The following is a 17,576-nucleotide window of genomic DNA, read 5'->3' on the forward strand; positions in this document are numbered from 1 at the left end:
ATTTCTACCTCACTTGGTCAACAGAACATCTGGCACAGGATAGCGGTGAAGAAAGAGAGGGAGAAAGCGGCTCTAAACCTCTGGACCCAGGAATCCAGGCCCAGCTTGGTCCTGATGATCTCCCTCATCCATTACCCCCCTCCAGGGTAATTATAGCTATTGATAACAAAGCAGATTCTGGGTCCTGCTGTAAAATGAAAATAATAAATTGTGCTTCTATGAAACCTTTGCTGTTGTGTTTATAAGTCGAACATTTTATTTAAAGTTTTCAGGCTCCAGAGCTCTCAATCTGCAATGGATATAAAACTTTAAATCTTCAGTTTGATATCATTGTCAGTCTTATGCTAAAATCTCAAAAGACAACATTACATTTCCAGATTTAATTTTGATATTATCAGCAACTCTGGGCCTCTGTGGAGACTCAAAAATATTGTCAAACATATTGACAATGAGAGCAACACAAGTGTGTAGCATCACTAACTAGCTCACAACAAGCCTACCACAGCGCCCGTGCTAACTGTTAAACTTACAAAATCACGTTTAGCTTATATCAGTAAAAATAAAATGCATCAAATTGCTGCCAAACTAATTTTTTTCAGCCTGCTGAAATTCTTTGAACGTCTTAAATTATTAGCAGTAAAAAAATTACCCAACTAGCAAGCTGCCTACAAAAAAATCCAAACGAGGCCAAAGTATTTTAACTGGGCTAAAAATGCAAATAATGTAACAAAAACTTTGAATGACTTAAATAACTTAATAAATTAATAATTAATCAATATTTTTTTTATTTATTAATTAAAAATCCTTAATGATAATAGGTGACACGAGGTGATTTTATTGCATAATCTTATTAAAATAGATTACTATTACAGTTTTATTAGTGGAAAGATAGACGGGTTTTGTACAGAGCCGTGTTTTCTGAAGACTGCGAGAAGCAGCTAGCACAGTTTTGAAAGACATAATTTGCCATGTTTAATCCCAAAGATGTTTACTTTAATATACTGATGAGAAAAAGAAATCAAACAATGATGCAGTGGCTACAGATCAGGCTACAGACGTGATGGAGTTCTCTCTGAACAAATTAGAGTGTCTTGGACTGATGAGGATAAAACAATGAAGTAAAGCAATGCTATGTTGTCTTGTAAGCGTGAATCCTGCTCGTTTAGCAGTCTGCATAGGATAACATCCTTTAAAATCTGCATCAATTAAACTGAACTGGGCTACAGTTTCTTTATATTCAGAAACATAACATCCTATAAAGGAGAACATAGATACACTATATTGTCAAAAGTATTCACTCAGTGATCCAAATTCTTGAATTACTACATGCACATGCAAACATTTGTGAAAGAATGGCTCGCTCTCAGGAGCTCAGTGAATTCGAGCATGGTACCGTGACATGATGCCACCTGTGCAACAAATAAGGTTGTGAAATTTCCTCACTACTAAATATTCCACAGCCAACTCCTAGCGGTAGTATAACAAAGTGGAAGTGATTGGGAACCAAACCAAGACAGCCACGAAGTGGGAGGCCATGTAAAAGTGGATGCTGAGGAGTATAGTGTCCGGAGGTCGCCAGCTTTCTGCAGAGTGTGTAGACCTCCAAACTTCATGTGGCCTTCAGATCAGCTCAAGAGCAGTATGTAGAGAGCTTCATGGAAAGGGTTTCCATCCAAGCTTTACATTAACAGAATGCAGAATGCAAAGCGTTGGATGCAGTGGTGAAAATGTGAGTTTGGACCATATTTGTCTGACTGCACTGTGCCAAGTGTAAAGTTTGGTGGAGGGAGGATTATGATGTGGCTTTGTTTTTCAGGAGTTTGGCTCGGCACCTTAGTTCCAGTGAAATATACTCTTAATGCTTCCGCATACCAAGATATTTTGGATAATTTCATGCTTCCAGCTGATTTTGGGAACTGTTCTAACATCTCTGAGCACTAGTGGAGAAAGCTCGGTCCGATAAGACATTGAAGTTGGGTGTAGAAAACCTTGACTGGCCTCCTCATCCAACATCATTGTCTGACCTTAGAAATGTGCTTCTGGAAGAATGATCAAAATTCCCAGAAACACATTCCTAAGCCTCGTGGAAAGCCTCCCCAGAAGAGTTGAAGCTGTTATAACTTCAAAGAGTGGACTAGCATCATATTGAACACTATGGATTATGAATGTGATGTCACTTAATGTGATATGAATGCAAAGGAGGATAAGTGAATACTTTTGGGAGTATAGTGTATTTCTCTTCACTACAATGCAGACTGCATATCAACAGCGTGAAATGTGAAAAGTGACAAAACTCGTTGAAAATGTTAGTGTAAGATTAGATTTCTTATCGTCTTCTTTATTTGCGATTGATTTGCAACTTTGGGTTGTTCATATTAGCAAAATGCATTTTTTGCAAAAGCCCAAAAGTAGACACTCATAGTGTTTGTGTTATTATTCAGACTGTTGCACACTAGTTTGGTGAAATTCTCCATTTCCTCATGAACCCAAAGGTGAGGCACTTCAGGACGGGCATGCCGACGTTCATCAAAGGACGCAGGGTAAAGAGCATGCAGTACAAGGCCTGGAGAGACAGGTGTCCAGTTTCATCGCCATATTTCAGCGCTAAAATGGGTGAGTACAGCGGGTTGGTCAGATTGTGGAAATATGGATTGCTGGCTTCGATCATGCTCATTGTACGCTACAAAGAAAGATAAGACAAATGGAAAGACACCATCTGCAGTCAGACTTAAAGGATTAATCCAAAAGGAGTCAGATGGATTAGACTGAGTGAGTCATAATGACACAGTTTATGAACTTACTTTGGCAATGTGATCAGGTGTTTGTCCCAGTATCTCAAATATATCCACAGCACCAGGGAGATAGAAATTCCTGAAGTAATTCACTGTGTCGGGATCAACACCAGGCCACTCCTTCTCTTTCATGCCCTGAATCATCTTTAACTCAAATTCTGTGTGCACGGGGCCTGGCTCCAGCATTGATAATCTACGGAGAGAAAAACACACAACAAAGAAGTAAACCACATGGCTTAGTTAAATAGATTAAAATGAGCTTTCACTGTTTTAAACACAAGTTTGCTCGGATTTTTGACACAACTGGATAGTTAAACTGTTTTGAATGAAAAAATGAGGGAAAAAACCCCCAAACCAAAACATTCTTATGCTGTTCTGTTGGTTTTATCAGTTATTTGTTTAATCCCTTTTTTCAGATTGAAATTCAACTAACAAAATTTTTGGACAGTGGATTGCCATGTAAGTTTTTTTTAGAGTAAGTCATCTAACATGCCTGTTGATCCCTGAAATGTTCCTTAGCTCGGCCATTACGTTGATATTTATTGTTTTTTGTGAAATGTCTCGAGGTTATTAGACGGATCCTCTTGGGACCATAAATGTTTGGACAAAATGTCACGATAATGTTGAATATTTGTTGAACATTTCAGTTTGCACCAAAGTAGTAGTGTACCAACCAAAACAGTAACATGAAGCAGTTATTTGTATATTTTTTTTTACTTTTGCAGCTTATCCTACTTGATGCTGGAATTAGGGGGAGGCCTCTTTGATTGACAGGTATCCCAGCACAGGTACTTACAGCCTGCTAGACGGTCACTACTTCAGTGCATTAAACCGAACTTCTGCACCATGTGTGTGCTATTGGAGCCTTTTGAAGCTTTATTTAATGGATAATCTGAGTAATATTTTGATTTGCTGTTTGGTACAGGCCATCCAAGAAGTTTTTTTTTTGCAGCATTTTGTGGAGTCCAAAATCCCTGGATAATGTCACAGAGTCTACATCCATCTTTTATACTCTCTACAGGCGGGCCTACCTTGACAGATTACTACACTGAAATGTAATGTTCCTAAATCAGTTCCACCCCATGCTTTGCCTTCAAAATGTCAACAGTGTGACGGTGAAAAAACTTTCAGCTTGAGGCTTCCCAAACTAATGGAAATTCAGTGACTAATGGGTAACCTCAAAGTTTGTTTGTTCATCTTTTATTCACAGCCACTGATTACTGTCTTTTTAACAGTCAGTTGTACTCACATGACATTAAAACTCAAAAGCTGCACAGCCAGACCCTCGCAGAAGCCCTCAAGAGCAAACTTGGAAGCTGCGTATACCTCGTTAAACGCCACCCCTGTGAAAAACAAAGCGTACATGTAACCTCACAGATCGGCTGTTCACACATGTTTCTGAAGTCATACACATTAGTCTCTTCATATGTCCGCACTTCCATTAGCCTGCTGTCCACCCGCCTAACCGTCAAACTGAAGCTGACAGACGTGTTACTTCCCCCGCCACACCTCCTCTCCCTTCATACGTCTACGTCTGCTCACCTTGGAGTCCCATCACACTGCTGATCACTATGATGCGTCCCGCTCTCCTATTCTTCATGTCAGGCATCACCTCCTTGATCAGACGAACGGATCCATAGAAGTTGGTCTCAAAGACGTTGTTCATCTCGTCCATAGGGATGCTCTCCACTGGACCCACCAGGCCGATGCCTGCATTACTTACTGGTTTGGAGAAAAAGGATGAATTGAAGAAAAGGTGATATAGTATAGTATCAAAGTATAGTGATGCCTTCGTTGTCCTCACTGAGGATGTCTATGTGTCGATCTTTGATGCTGTCGACACACTGTTTCACCGACTCGTCACTGCAGACGTCCAGTTCAGCCACAAAAACAGTTTTGCCGTACAAATCCCCAGCAGCTTTCACCAGATTATCTTTACGTTTCAGGTCACGCATCGTAGCTATTACTGCAGACAACATGGTGACAGAAAAGAGAAAAAAGACAAAAAATAATAAGCTGGGATCAATGTTCACATGTTTTGTTATCTTAGCCTCATTCTGTGATTTGTTTCATCTCTATCAGCTTTGCAAAAACAAGATTGCCACAGAAACGCGACATTTTTATTTAACCATTATTTATAGGTAATCCCACTGAGACTCAGTGTCTCATTTGTTTCTGTCATCTGTTTCAGACACACATATTAAAATTACAACAAAAGAAAGAAACAATAAATGTTTACACAGTCATATCAAAAGCAGGAACAAGTTCCCAGTGATGATTTCGCAAGGACATGGAAATGCAGTCGTGCTGAGAAGTGGCAAAAACTTTGGTTTGCTGAGTTTAGCCACTGCCACCCCATCCAGCTAGAGCCATCGTGCTATAAAGAAGACCTCCTCTGTGAAAACTGGAGAGAAACCCTGCCTCAAGCCAAAAACAAGGACGGGGCTTCTCTCTACAAACTTGAATTGGCAACTGCATGTTGCCCTTGACAAACAACTGAAGTTTTTGCAACATAATGTCACGACTTCACTCCAGCCATCAGAGATGATCATCATCTTAGCTGACAAAACACCTGATCACACTGGAACTCAGGAGCTGGAAGATCTATAAGCTCACAGAGGTTGGCTATATCCTATAGGTAAACATACAGGATAAAGTCCACACACATGGCCTTCATCCTGTGCGCACATGCCTACTTTTCATGATTCAAACATGACTTATTTATTAGTTGTCACTTTCTAAATAGCAGAAGGGGAATCTATGCTATAGATAGCCACCATAGTAATGATAAACCTTAAGTAGCTTTCTGTGATGATGCATAGTATGCAGACTGGCATTAGCCTTGCCATGACACATCACCTGCCTGCTCCAAAAATAGCCCGGTCAGCCTTCACAGCCTCGTCCATGAGATCCTTGAATAAAGCAATTATTACACTAACTGTGGCTGGCTTCCTCTTTTTACCTGTTGTCTGATGTTTTAAGAGAGACTAAGGTCGAAATTGGCAACACAGACATCTACACAGCAGCATGTAGCGAGCTAGGAGAGTGTTTCCTTTCACTGCAAAATGCAGTTTCTGTCCTTAATGTTGGAGCAATACCCTGAGCACCACTGACAATCACTGACCGCTTCGAAGTCCATAATCTTTCTAGTTACATTTTTCATCCTCTGAACAAGTAATTCTTGGCTATGGTTCTAGAGGTAGAGCAGGACATGTAATCTGAAGGTTGGTGATTTGATCTCTCACTGCTCTGGATGCCAAAGTCTACTTTTGAGTTTCCCAATACATTAATCATTGTGTGATTGAGTGAATGTGACATGTTGTATGAAGCACTCTAAGTGCTCGATCAAATTGGAAAAGTGCTATATACGAACCAGTTCATTTACCATTTAACATAAGATAAGACAAGATAATAGCCTTTAATAGTCCCACAGTTAAGAAATTTGCTTTGTTACAGCAGCAGAGTATAAGTATGCATTTTTCCCATGCTATGATATCATTGTTTATGACTGTTTAATAGTATCAAAAGACACAGAGAGGCATTAATATGACTAGCAGGAGAAATGGAACAGTAGAAAGGCAGCATTACATACATATATAATTAGCTGTGACTGGGTGATGTAATGATTTTTAACACAGGCCGTGTGTTCCTACAGTTTGGTATTGGATGTAACAGAGAGGGCGTAGGAGGCAGCCTTTGAAGGAGTGCACGCAGCTTTGATTTGGATTAGATCTGGTCTGATGCTGCAGAGTCTTAGTTTCTCTGGCAAAACTCGACGCGCTGTATTTCAGTGCAGACTGGCAAAAAATTGCTTCTCATGCTGGCACACATGTCTGTAACAAGCTGTGCAAGTACTGGAGATCTGTTTTGTAGAGCTAACAGGTTTTTTGGCGATAACCTGAGAAAATGACAGCAGTTCTCTTCAGTAAATATATATGATATATGTGGCAGAATACTGTTGATGAGGACATGAACCATTTCCTTTAAATATCCTCAAATCATTGGTATTTGCACCTCCGCTTTTGCATTTCTGAAGCAAAGAGCTCCAAAGAAGGTCAACTTTGACCTCCAGGTTCTACATTGAGTAAAAATTTCAGCCAATAGCTTTGTAAGAGACTTATTTGTTTTTTAAGAGTGTTGCATTACAAACACGATCATTTTACAACTTAACAACACTAAAAAAAAGACAGTAGAGGATAAAGCTCCTGTGATAAATTATATTAGTTTTTAATTATTTCACTGAACTTGGTCTGTTTCCCTATGTCTTTTAACACAACTGTAGCCTGTTCACATGCCAGACCAGTTAAAATCTAATATATAGGTATCATCTACCTTCCTCACTCATGTACCCACCGTGATAGCGCTGCTTTTCATCCTCGGCCAGCATTACGGCAATCCTCAGGCCGATGCCGGAGGAACAGCCTGTGATCAGCACCACTTTCTGCCCATGTCTCTCCATGGCTCTGCTCAAACTGATACTAGCAGACAAGCAGCTCAGCAGGATGAGTGATACTTTCAGATGAAAGCCATTATAAGAGGATAAACTCAGAAAGGGAGTCACATGGACAGGCCACACACCACACAATGCATGAAGACTGGGATTATCCAACAGCTTTGCAGGCATAATATAACTGTTAAAACTGAAAAAAAGGACAGTAGCATGTGGAAGAACCATACACAACCACAGCAGCCTGTCACCTCATCATTGCAACTACTACTGTCTCATTCTTCAACCAGCATTTGTCACATCACCCAGTACGGTTGTTTTGGTCACTCTGGCACAAACAGGTTGTGATCCCATAAGTGTTCAGTGGGGTTGAGGTCGCTCCGTTCCATCCTCTCCAATCCCAAATTCTGGAGGCAGTCTCTGAAAAACCCCACTGTGTGTGAGCAGGTTTTTGTCATCTTAGAGGAGAGAGTTGAGTCTCAGACTGTGGAGATATGGGATTGCCACTGGTTGCCATCTCATCTTGATATTTCTCTGCACTGAGATTGCTTCCAGTAAAGATGAGCCCTATTTTTCCAGTGAGGGAGATGCTGCCACACACTGTCACACTGCCTCCACCAAAAGCTGTTATTCTATCAGTGCAGCAATCAGTATAGTGTTCTCTGTGTCTTCTCCACACTTCGACCCCATGATCCAGCAGAATCTGGACTCATCACTGAACATAACGTTCCGCCACAGCTTCAGGTTCCAGTGCACATGTTGGTGACACCAGTGTAAACGGGCCTGACAGTGAAGGGCAGTTATGGCAGGCCTCCTGACAGCTCTATGAGACCAGAGATTAGCTGTGTGCAGTCTGTTCTGGATTGTCTGGTTTTCTCTTTGTCCTGGAAACCTTCACTGCAAATCTGTAAAAGACTCCCTACAGTTCCTAAGTGCTGACAAGTTGAGGAATTGGTCTTCTTGGCACGCCCACTTTGTGGCGTGTGTCTCACATCCATTATATGGAACCTGGCCTTCAGTTTGGAGATTCAAAAAATGCTGTAGCTTGGCTTTGCAGAACACCATTTTCAGGTTACCCTGTGGCATGAGCCATGTCCAGATCAGTCACATGTGTCTGTGCCATGTGTCTGCGTGGAGCAGACACCAACTGTAGCAGGGTTCTGCTGCTGGTGTCAGTCAGGAGCCTGAATGTCAGCACCTGGGGTACCAGAAGTTCAAACAAAAGTCAACAGCAGAACAAGCTTTTTGGTACTGGCAGAGAAGTTTGGCAAGTTCTTCATGGGCGCAACTCAGATACTCAACTTTGCTGCTCAACCCACAAATGCATTTTTCTAATAAATGTGACACCATTTTAGGGGAAATAAAAAGACTTTCCAATGGTGTAATTTTTGTTGCTAAGAAGCATTGTTACAACAAAGAAATAATCCACCAAACACAAGTTTTTGTACTTTTTGTGTTAAGTTTAGATGTCAGCTTGTGTAGACCTCCACCAAGAAATTTGGCGACTCCCAGTGGTCAACATGATTACTTTCAATAGATAAACTTAAATTACTGAAATGTAATCAAAATATAAAGGGCAGTGTTGCGCTAGCAGCACAAAGGATAAAAAATAGTATAATCTACAATAAAAACAACTTTGACAAAAGTACCAATTGTCCATACTGAAGGCCTTATATGTGAGGCAGTGCAAAATGTTATATACAGTAAACTGAAAAAAAGACCATGTTGGATTTACTTGATTCAATAGTGGACATTGGTTGCACACAAATGTTTTGCTTTGGCAGAAACTTAAACAACTGAGTTAAATCAACACAACTTTTTCATATTCAATAAACCTGTGCATTTTGTGTTCATAAAACGCGATTGAAACATGTTTAAATGAAGTAAGTTGAGCTCTTGGAATATTTTAATCCTTCACAATTTTGTCATTTTATTTCAACACTATTCAATAACTTTTACCCCAATACTACTTGGTCACTTAAGTACGACATGTTGTCTTCATATTACATAATGTTCAACAAAGTCTAGAGTCTGGTTACCATGAAAACTGAATGGATATACAACTTCCTTCTATCTTTATCCTGGTTGCAGGGGGGTTGGGAAATAACCCTGAAGTGATAGTTACAAGGCAGGGTACACCCTGGACAGCTCACAAGTCTATCGCAAACCACTATTTGCGCTTACATTGACAGGTAATTTAGAATCACCAGTTAACCTAACTCTAACAACTGCACGACTTTTAACTGTGGGAAGAAACCAGAATACCCAGGGAGAAACCTGCAAACTAGCCAGAATGTGGGTTTGAACCCAGGACCTTCTTACTGTGAAGCAACAGCACTAACCACCATGCTACCAATCCAGACTTAACAAAAGTAGGAAAGCTATGATTTCAAGGCTTGATGCAGAATTTTTTTGTATGTTTTTGTCCTTGACAGGTTAATCCACAATAAATAGCAATAGCATGCACGTGGTGTGTGTGTAGTTGTCTGCCTCTTATAACTCCAGTGATTTTCCTGCAGTTTGACATCTCGCGTGATCTTGTGAATTTCATGAGTTCAGAAACTAACCGCTCTTACTAGATTGTATCAGGTCAACAAGAACAAATTAAGTTGTTGAATTTCACACAGATCCTTCATGATTTAATTACGTTCATAGAAACATGAAATTATTGTGTTCAAATTACAAGTTAGACTTTTTTAATGTAACAACCACCCAATTTACCTTTTACGGTATACCAAAAAAAGTAGAGGCGACTGCTCAACTTGACTGAGATGGATGCCTTCCTGAAACCATGATCCAAAGCGCGTGAGACTGAAATCCCGTGCAGTGTCGTAGTAAGTTATTGACTGCACTCGAACATGATATGAACAATTTAATCTAGCCTCTCTGCATATCATGTAGTTTCTACACTATATAGTTACACTTAGCTTTAAAGCATGAGGCACTTGTGTTAAATACACGCAAGATGCTTATGTAAATCCAAAAGCTGGCCAATCCCTTTTTTTCAGTGTAAAGAGAATTCTAGCAAATAGTGTAAATGGCATTAATAAATGTACACCACTAATCTAAGAAGAACAGCAAAAATGTTTGATACAAAAATTTGTAAATGTGTGTGGAAACTGTGGAAGCCTGACAGGTGTGTTTACCTGTCACAAAAAGGAGAGCACGGAGTGTTTTTTAGAGAATGGTATGAATGATTTCCTGATGCGTTCTTCATGGCAGAGAGGGTAAAGAAGGAGAAGGAGCTCAGCCCCCTCTGTAGTGAGGAGTTGTGGGGGGAGATGGGTTATTCATTGTGACTACTCCAGATTCCAGTTGAGGTTCCAGCTGTGCATTAAGTTGTTGAGTCTGATCAATTTACTTTAGCTTTTGTTCTAAGACAAAGAAATAAGACCATTAACACAATGTGGATTCTTTTTTATTTTGGAGCACAAACATATACACACACGCACTTCAACACAAGACAGTAGCTTCCAGTCATACATTTAAGACAACCTACCTGAAGCAGGAGGTACAGGGACTTGGGAAATATGCCTGGAATCTATTCTCTTCTCCAGAAAATCTGCATGCATGTGTGCCAGAATCCAATTGAGTCTTGTTGCCAAAACAGTGCTGTTACTTGAAGAGCTCCTAATAATTATGACTAATAATATCACAAGTGCCTTTAAATATGAGATCATTTCCCTCTGAGAGTCTGATCATAAGCAACGTGCCGAAAATTGTGCTTACAAAGGAAATAATTGCTCTTTCCTTCTGATACTTTGTAATTCTCTGAGATAACTTACAGTATGTTGCCAAAAGTGTTTCTGTAGAAATAAAATAGAATAAAACTGAATTTATTTTAAGCCCAATCACAAAAACTGTAATGGGATTCCAGATTTGTGGAAAACCTGCAGCCAGATCACTCCATAAATAATAACAATAATAACAATAATACTAATTATAGTAGAAAATCACCCTTGTGCACTTTTTATGACAATATCCGTTGAAATTTGGTCAAAAATTTGCATGCACATACACAAAAAAAAAGGAAAGAAAAATACACATCTTTTAGACATAACAAATGCAAATGAAGCATGTGTGTGCGCATGTGCGGAGTTCGCAGTCTGTTAGACTTCTTCATTCATAAACTTCTTGTACTCCCAGTGAGCTGCTTTAACTTTTGATAAGTTTCTGCAGAAATCAGGGAGCCTATTTTTCTTTTATCGTGCACATGTGAGAAGGCTATGGTGTGCGTCTGAAGAGAGCGTGGGGTGGGCAAAGACAGACAGGCACTGGAATTTGGAATCTGCAGCGGCATATTTTTATTAGTTGGGCAGCACCGCTGTCCTGTCCTAGCATGCTGTGTATGTGTGCCTTCAGAGGGGGGGAGCAGTCAGTGCAAAGTGGCACACTCGTGTTTGTAAAAGAGAGCAGTTCCCCCCCCCCGTAGGTTATTATTAATATTAAAGTCTAATAACAAAAAAGTGTGCATGTGCTCGTGCGTGCCATCGCTGTATTGCAATCTGTGCTCGTGCACGCAGGGCACACAGGCGCGCCAAATCACAGAGACATCACATAATCCCTAAATCACTCATCCAGTATTGATGCTAAGAGTGACACGCGCAGTAATTATGGTTTGAGCACAGCCCCACGAGCCTAGAAGGAGTCTCCGGGGAGGCAGGGAGGGAGGGGTCGCCCTGCAGAGGAGGAGAGGGGAGGGAGGGGAGAGAAAGTGAGGAAAGTTCTCTGCGGGTGAAGTTAGAAACACCTTCCCCCAGATCAAGGGGCTCTTCATCACCGGTCTGCCGTTTTCATCCGTCCACCCAGAAGTCAAAGAGCAAAGAGAGCGGTGTGCGGGCTCCTGGGTATCACCTGTAATCAGCTGAGTCCGCTTTTATGCATGCGCGCTCTTAATTACAGCTGCGCATTAAGACGCACGGGCGCTGCCAGACTGTTGAAGCTCTCTGGTGCAGAGTCAGAGCCGTGTCCAGAGGAGCGAAGAGCAGCCGCGACGGAAGTGTTTCATTAATAAATTCATGATGGATCGATGGAGCCAAGTGCGCCTGACGTGGCTGCTGTTGCTGCTCGTCGCCTCGCTGCACACCTCAGGAGCAGGTAGGATGAAGCATCCACGCTTGTTTATTAGTTTATCTTGTGTTAATAACTGATCCTCTAACTTCAGTTACCCAATTAAACGATGTATAAAAAAGTTGAATTGGATCCTCCCTCCTTATCTCTCCTCCTCTAACCTTGTCACATAACTTGTCACCGCCTGCCCTCCAAGTCTCATGAGCCAAGTCTGAGTGTCCTTTTTAGCCCATCCTCGATCCTGTTTTCACGCATTTACAGAAAATGCACCGTCAGCCACTTGTTTGGTTCAAAACTTCCTAAAACTCTTATCCATAAATACGTCTTCTAGTCATTTTCTTTGGCCTCCTTTTGAGGTATAATGTCATTCCTCTGTGTTATGCAGACCTAAGGCTTATTGAACTGAATCACCTTTCTCGAGCCCACTGCACATTTGCTAGACATTGGTAAGATGTCGGCCTATATGTCCAGACTTGTTAGTCCATACCTGCTGCATCTGTCTGTTCTCTCATAGCACAGCTTACGGGGTGTTTAGCCCATACAGCTGGGTAATGAGGAACAGACTGAGGCAAATTAAAGTGAGCTGTACTGAACTTAAACTGGAGATCCTTGCAGCAGCTCCTGGAGCTGCACCAGAACCATATGTGGAGGACTTTAACTGTCCAGGGCTTTTAGAGCCCAGGGTGGACGATGTTCATCACCAGCACAAGCTCAAGTGAGCTTCTTTTTATTTTACAGAATGAGAAAAGCCTCCAACAGTCCATTTTATGGTTACTGACATCATACAGCTCCTCTGAGGAACTCAGTGAAGTGCAAAGAAATAGTTTGTTTTAACCTGCTAAGCCAAGACTGACTGAACCTTAGTCAAGTGAGGCCACATACTTTCCCGTGACTTCTTAAAACTTGTGAAAACAAGTTTTTTTGCTCAGTAACACAGTCCTGCTTCAAAATGAATTTTTGACCTTTAAGTCATTAGCCAACAATTCACCTCAGTGTGTCTTTAGGTGTTTTGGAACATTTTTCTTTGAGCGCTTGAACGGCTTTTTGTTCACTTTAGCTTAAAGACATGAGGACATCATCACCTGTGTTTGAGCTTCATTCTTAAATCTGGAAATGGCACTTATAACAAAACAAGTCCAGTGTTGGATATTGGATAAAGATCATGTAAACTAAGGGAACAGCTGAAGATGAGCTAATTTAGTCAGTCACACTTTAAAGTGCTTCTCAGGGACATAAAATGCTTCAGAAAATGAAGGATAGGCTTAAAAAAGTCCAGGCTGAACTGTGTTCTTCATCTTCTAACTGTTCTTGTTTTCCTCATTTAATGATGGTTTCATTTGAAATCCCCCCAGGAGTAGCGAGCAGGTGACTTGGCAAACACTCCACCATGTTGTCTTCACGTGCTCCGTCTGAGAAGATGCTGAGAAAGCATAAAACTATTTGTGTTATGTCTCAATAACCTTTAATAGCATCTGCCTTTGTGTTGGAGATTAAGAAAAAACTTACGATGCCATATTTCAAGGTTCATTATCCTCCATCGCAGTGTAAAGTAGTAACACACACATACTCACATACCTTATCTGTGAAGGTCATTTCTAAGCTGACTAATGTAACCTCTGGACCAGAAGGTCATCTCAGGTCAAACTCAGGTTATAAACCTGACCTGGAGGCATCTTGAGCGTGTCTCAAGATGTTCTTGTAAATAAGAGTTTATTAGAAAATATCCCACTGAAGCGAAGAGAAACACAGATTCACAAAGAGTGAAAACACATGAACAAACACTCTTTTGTTTACCTCATCAGCTCTTTTCCAATTAACGAACAAACTCTTGTATTTTTTAACAGCCTTTGGTCACTCTTGATATTTTTCTCATGGTAGGAAAAGGTCACGCACCTGGCTGTCCAACAGGTTTTGCTTAAATTATGAGCTCAGACCTCAGAGCAGCGTGGCCTGAGGTGTTTCTGACGCCTACCCTTCCTCACTGTGTAACTGATAACTATCAGCCTGACACAGTCTGTTTAGCCATTTTTTCAGTTTGAGGTTTTGCTGTTACAGTCTGACTGACTTACACCACTGACATAACCTATGGGAATGCAACAGATTCACCCTTTTCTCAGCATCAGTTATTAAGGAGTAGGCAGACACAGGTGGTACTGAGCACCTTAGTAAAGGCTCTGCTTTCAGAAGTAAACCTTGGATAAACTGAGCAACACCTGGGTTTACCTTCTGTTTCATGTTAAAATGACTGCTGGTGAAAGATGTTGTACTTATAAGGGCTGGGAGTGTCAGTGTGGGGGTCGGCCTGCCCTGTTAGACTGAAACACTTTGGCAACTAGTGGATGAATTAGAGTTAGAGTATTATCTTTGTACTAACTGGTAATACCTGAACTTCTTATCTGGCACTAGATGTGAGTTTATATTTATCCAACTTTGTTTTTTTAAATGCCTTGTTGTTTAGCGCTCACAGGCAAATATCGGGATAAGACGATGAGGATTGACTGTATCGTTCTGCCTTACCTTAAAGAGAATCTGCCATGCAAGACTCCACGAAGAAATCCCTGAAAACATTCACTCAATCTCTCAATAACTAAATGCAGAGTTTTCCTCCATCTGTACTCAGTTAATGCCGTATATATCCTCAGGAGAAAATTATGTTCACTTTGTTTAAGATCAAAGCAAAATGTCTGGATGGATTGCCATGAAATCTGTACAGACATTTTCTATTCAATGAACACTGCTGATTTCAGGATGATGTGTGACAGCAAAGATAGTCTGGAACTGAATTTTGGTCCAGTGTGCAACGTCTGATGTGGAAAGTTGAAACTGGTATTACGCAAACAGAAAGACACATTAAGACCCTAATTTAAAAGGTTAATGACTTTTAATACTTGTTTTACACAGAAAAAAGTTGTTTTGGAGGAAAAGTATTTCCTCCAAAACAAGAAGGATATATGTATATGTGTATGACTTTAATAATAACAAAACTAAGACATTTTCATCGGTCTCTGCTGTGCTTTGTCTTTAGCTAAATGTTAGCATGACTAAGGTAATTACAATTAGTGCATGAAGGGGAACCAGTCCCCAAAAAGCAAAACAAAAGAATCCACATATGCTTGATATGTCAAAACAGAAAAATTACTCAGATGGAAAAGTCATTCTCAACCATTTTCATCTACTTATACAATTAAAGCTTGTCCCAGCTGTCATAAAACAAAAGGTTCGGCTCACTCCTATCAGTGCACTGAATCGCCAATACAGAGAGAGAGGGAAGGTTTTGAACCACCAGTTAACCTAACATGCATGTCTTTGGACTGTGGGAGGATGCCAGAGGGTGCCCACACAGGCACAGGGAGAACATGCAAACATCACACAGAAAGCCCACAGCTGGCTTGTGTTTTCTAACTCAGGACTTTCTTTCTGTTAGGTGACAGCAGCAACCACTGTCCCAAACAACACAATGCTAAGGAAACACAGGAATTGCACTCAAAATATGAAGACTTTAAAGGCCCTACATTAATACAAGAAAAAAAAAAGCTTTTAGTTAAACTCGTTTAGTTCAAATCAGCTGATGCCTGGGTATTTTACTGCCCGGCTGTGTAAACCGTCTGGGTACGTATAAAAAGTTTCTAAAAGGACCCCAAGAAACACGTGTTGAACCACTGGTGATTTCAGGCTTTTATTTTGAAATATCAGACAAAGCACTTTGAAATGAAGGATGCATGTACAGGATTAACCTTTGAGCCAGCTGCGAGCCGTGGTCAAGTGATAAAATACAGAAAAATCATGAGATCGGCGTTGCGTTCCTTCTTTTTTCTGGGACAGCAGCTCTCCAGTGAATGCATTCAACTTATAATCTGACACGAGGAATCATATTTATTTCTCTATTATCTGTTTTTTTTTTCTTTTTAATAAAATCATGCTTTGATGTTAAGGTGCTGATAGATTTTTCACCATTTGTATATTTTTTTTATGACTCTGGCACAGCTTTAATTTTTTCCATGTTTAAAAATATGCTCACCCTTTGTTCTCCAAAATCAAAGCTACCATATGATGCAACAGCCAACAATAATAGGGGCCAGAGCCACATAAAGCAACAAGTATCGGCCCGAGAAGAGCCGGAGCCCTGCGACTGACAAATATTGATGCAGTCTTTGATCGGCGTTTGAGAGGAAGCCTGCATGAGAGTCAGACTGTATGCACTGTACGCGAGTGAAACTCTCATTTAGGTAAAGAGAAGGGAGAAGATCACAAATAAGACGCAGATTCCTCGAAGGAGATCGGAAGCACTTCTCGCAGGTCTGTTTGTAGGCTTCCCTCTCTCTGACGCTGATATTACGGATTCATCGAAGCGCTTGTGTAAATTTATGCACAGACTTGTGTGTGTGTGTGTGTGTGTGTCTGACAGCAGGAGAGACAATCCAGTGTGTTTTCTTGATCAAAGCCAGCTGAACTGGGCGGAAAGAAAACATATGGTCTCCCTATCCTATTTTCTACAGTCTGCCCCTTTCTCTTCCCCCTGGCTTCCATCCTCCCTGTTCTTATTATTTCCTGGTTTTGTCTCTGTGGAGACGAACCTTTTAGAGGGACGTTGGAGCTATGAGACGTTTGAGTCTACAAAAAAATAAAAGGATAGTAATGACAGGCTCCTAGGGCACATGCTCTGTGGGGGGTTTGTGCCCTTGAGTGCCCTCTTTTTATGTGTGTGTGTGTGTTTTGGTGCAGTGTAGGAAACCTTAACTGCAAAGTGTGTGCTATTGCATTCTTTGCTATTATTGAGATAATGGTACGCTAATCAGAAACACACACAGATAGCAAAAAAAAAAGTTGCCAGTCTTCAAACATCTGGTTACCAGAAAATCCATAGTCTTTCCAACATGGTGCCAATTTAGTTGTTGGTGTGTTGTTTGCGTCTGGCTTTAGTGCTGCAGTCTAATGTAACCCAGTAGAGAAAACTACCTTTTGTTATTTTTTTCTTGTTTTCGTTTTGATTGTATGGCCTGAAGTTATCGCTGGAAAAATGTACATTTTTCCAAACCACAGTTCGGTATCTTGGGCATGTAATCTCTGAAAGCGGAGTTGAGACGGATCCCGAAAAGATTCAGGCCCTAAAGACCTGGCCACGGCCCAAGAATCTCAAAGAACTAAGATCTTTCCTGGGGTTCTCGGGGTACTACAGACGTTTTGTAAAAGGGTACTCGTCCATAGTACGCCCACTCAATGACCTCACTCGTGGTTACCCACCACTACGTAAGAAATCAAAGTCCAAA

At 40.8% G+C, this 17,576-nt stretch overlaps 1 protein-coding gene across 2 annotated transcripts; it reads right to left on the reverse strand.

The window, feature by feature from the left end:
- Positions 1-2,452: 2,452 nt before the first annotated feature.
- LOC146630243 (retinol dehydrogenase 8-like) lies at positions 2,453-7,251 on the reverse strand. 2 transcript variants are annotated; one of them, XM_085355689.1, is made up of 6 exons: positions 7,146-7,251; positions 4,597-4,758; positions 4,335-4,514; positions 4,042-4,135; positions 2,802-2,985; positions 2,453-2,680 (listed from the first exon to the last, which is right to left on the reverse strand). In XM_085355689.1, the coding sequence occupies exons 1-6, from the start codon at positions 7,249-7,251 to the stop codon at positions 2,453-2,455; spliced, it is 954 nt and encodes a 317-aa protein (XP_085211815.1). The 2 variants fall into 2 exon arrangements, with proteins under 2 accessions (XP_085211815.1, XP_085211814.1); XM_085355688.1 differs by having other exon boundaries at positions 7,125-7,251.
- Positions 7,252-17,576: the final 10,325 nt, after the last annotated feature.

This window comes from Diplotaxodon limnothrissa, linkage group LG6 (assembly GCF_057381915.1).
Source record: "Diplotaxodon limnothrissa isolate DT_005_m linkage group LG6, D_limnothrissa_male_GT1.1, whole genome shotgun sequence".
NCBI lineage: Eukaryota > Metazoa > Chordata > Actinopteri > Cichliformes > Cichlidae > Diplotaxodon > Diplotaxodon limnothrissa.

Bases quoted from the DNA above. Each gene is read 5' to 3' on its own strand.
- LOC146630243 (XM_085355688.1), bottom strand. From the start codon at position 7,251: ATGGAGAGACATGGGCAGAAAGTGGTGCTGATCACAGGCTGTTCCTCC. The intron at 4,759-7,124 runs GTAGATGATACC...TGTTGTCTGCAG, and splicing joins TGGGTACATGAGTGAGGAAG to TAATAGCTACGATGCGTGAC. The intron at 4,136-4,334 runs GTGAGCAGACGT...TGTTTTTCACAG, and splicing joins CAGTGTGATGGGACTCCAAG to GGGTGGCGTTTAACGAGGTA.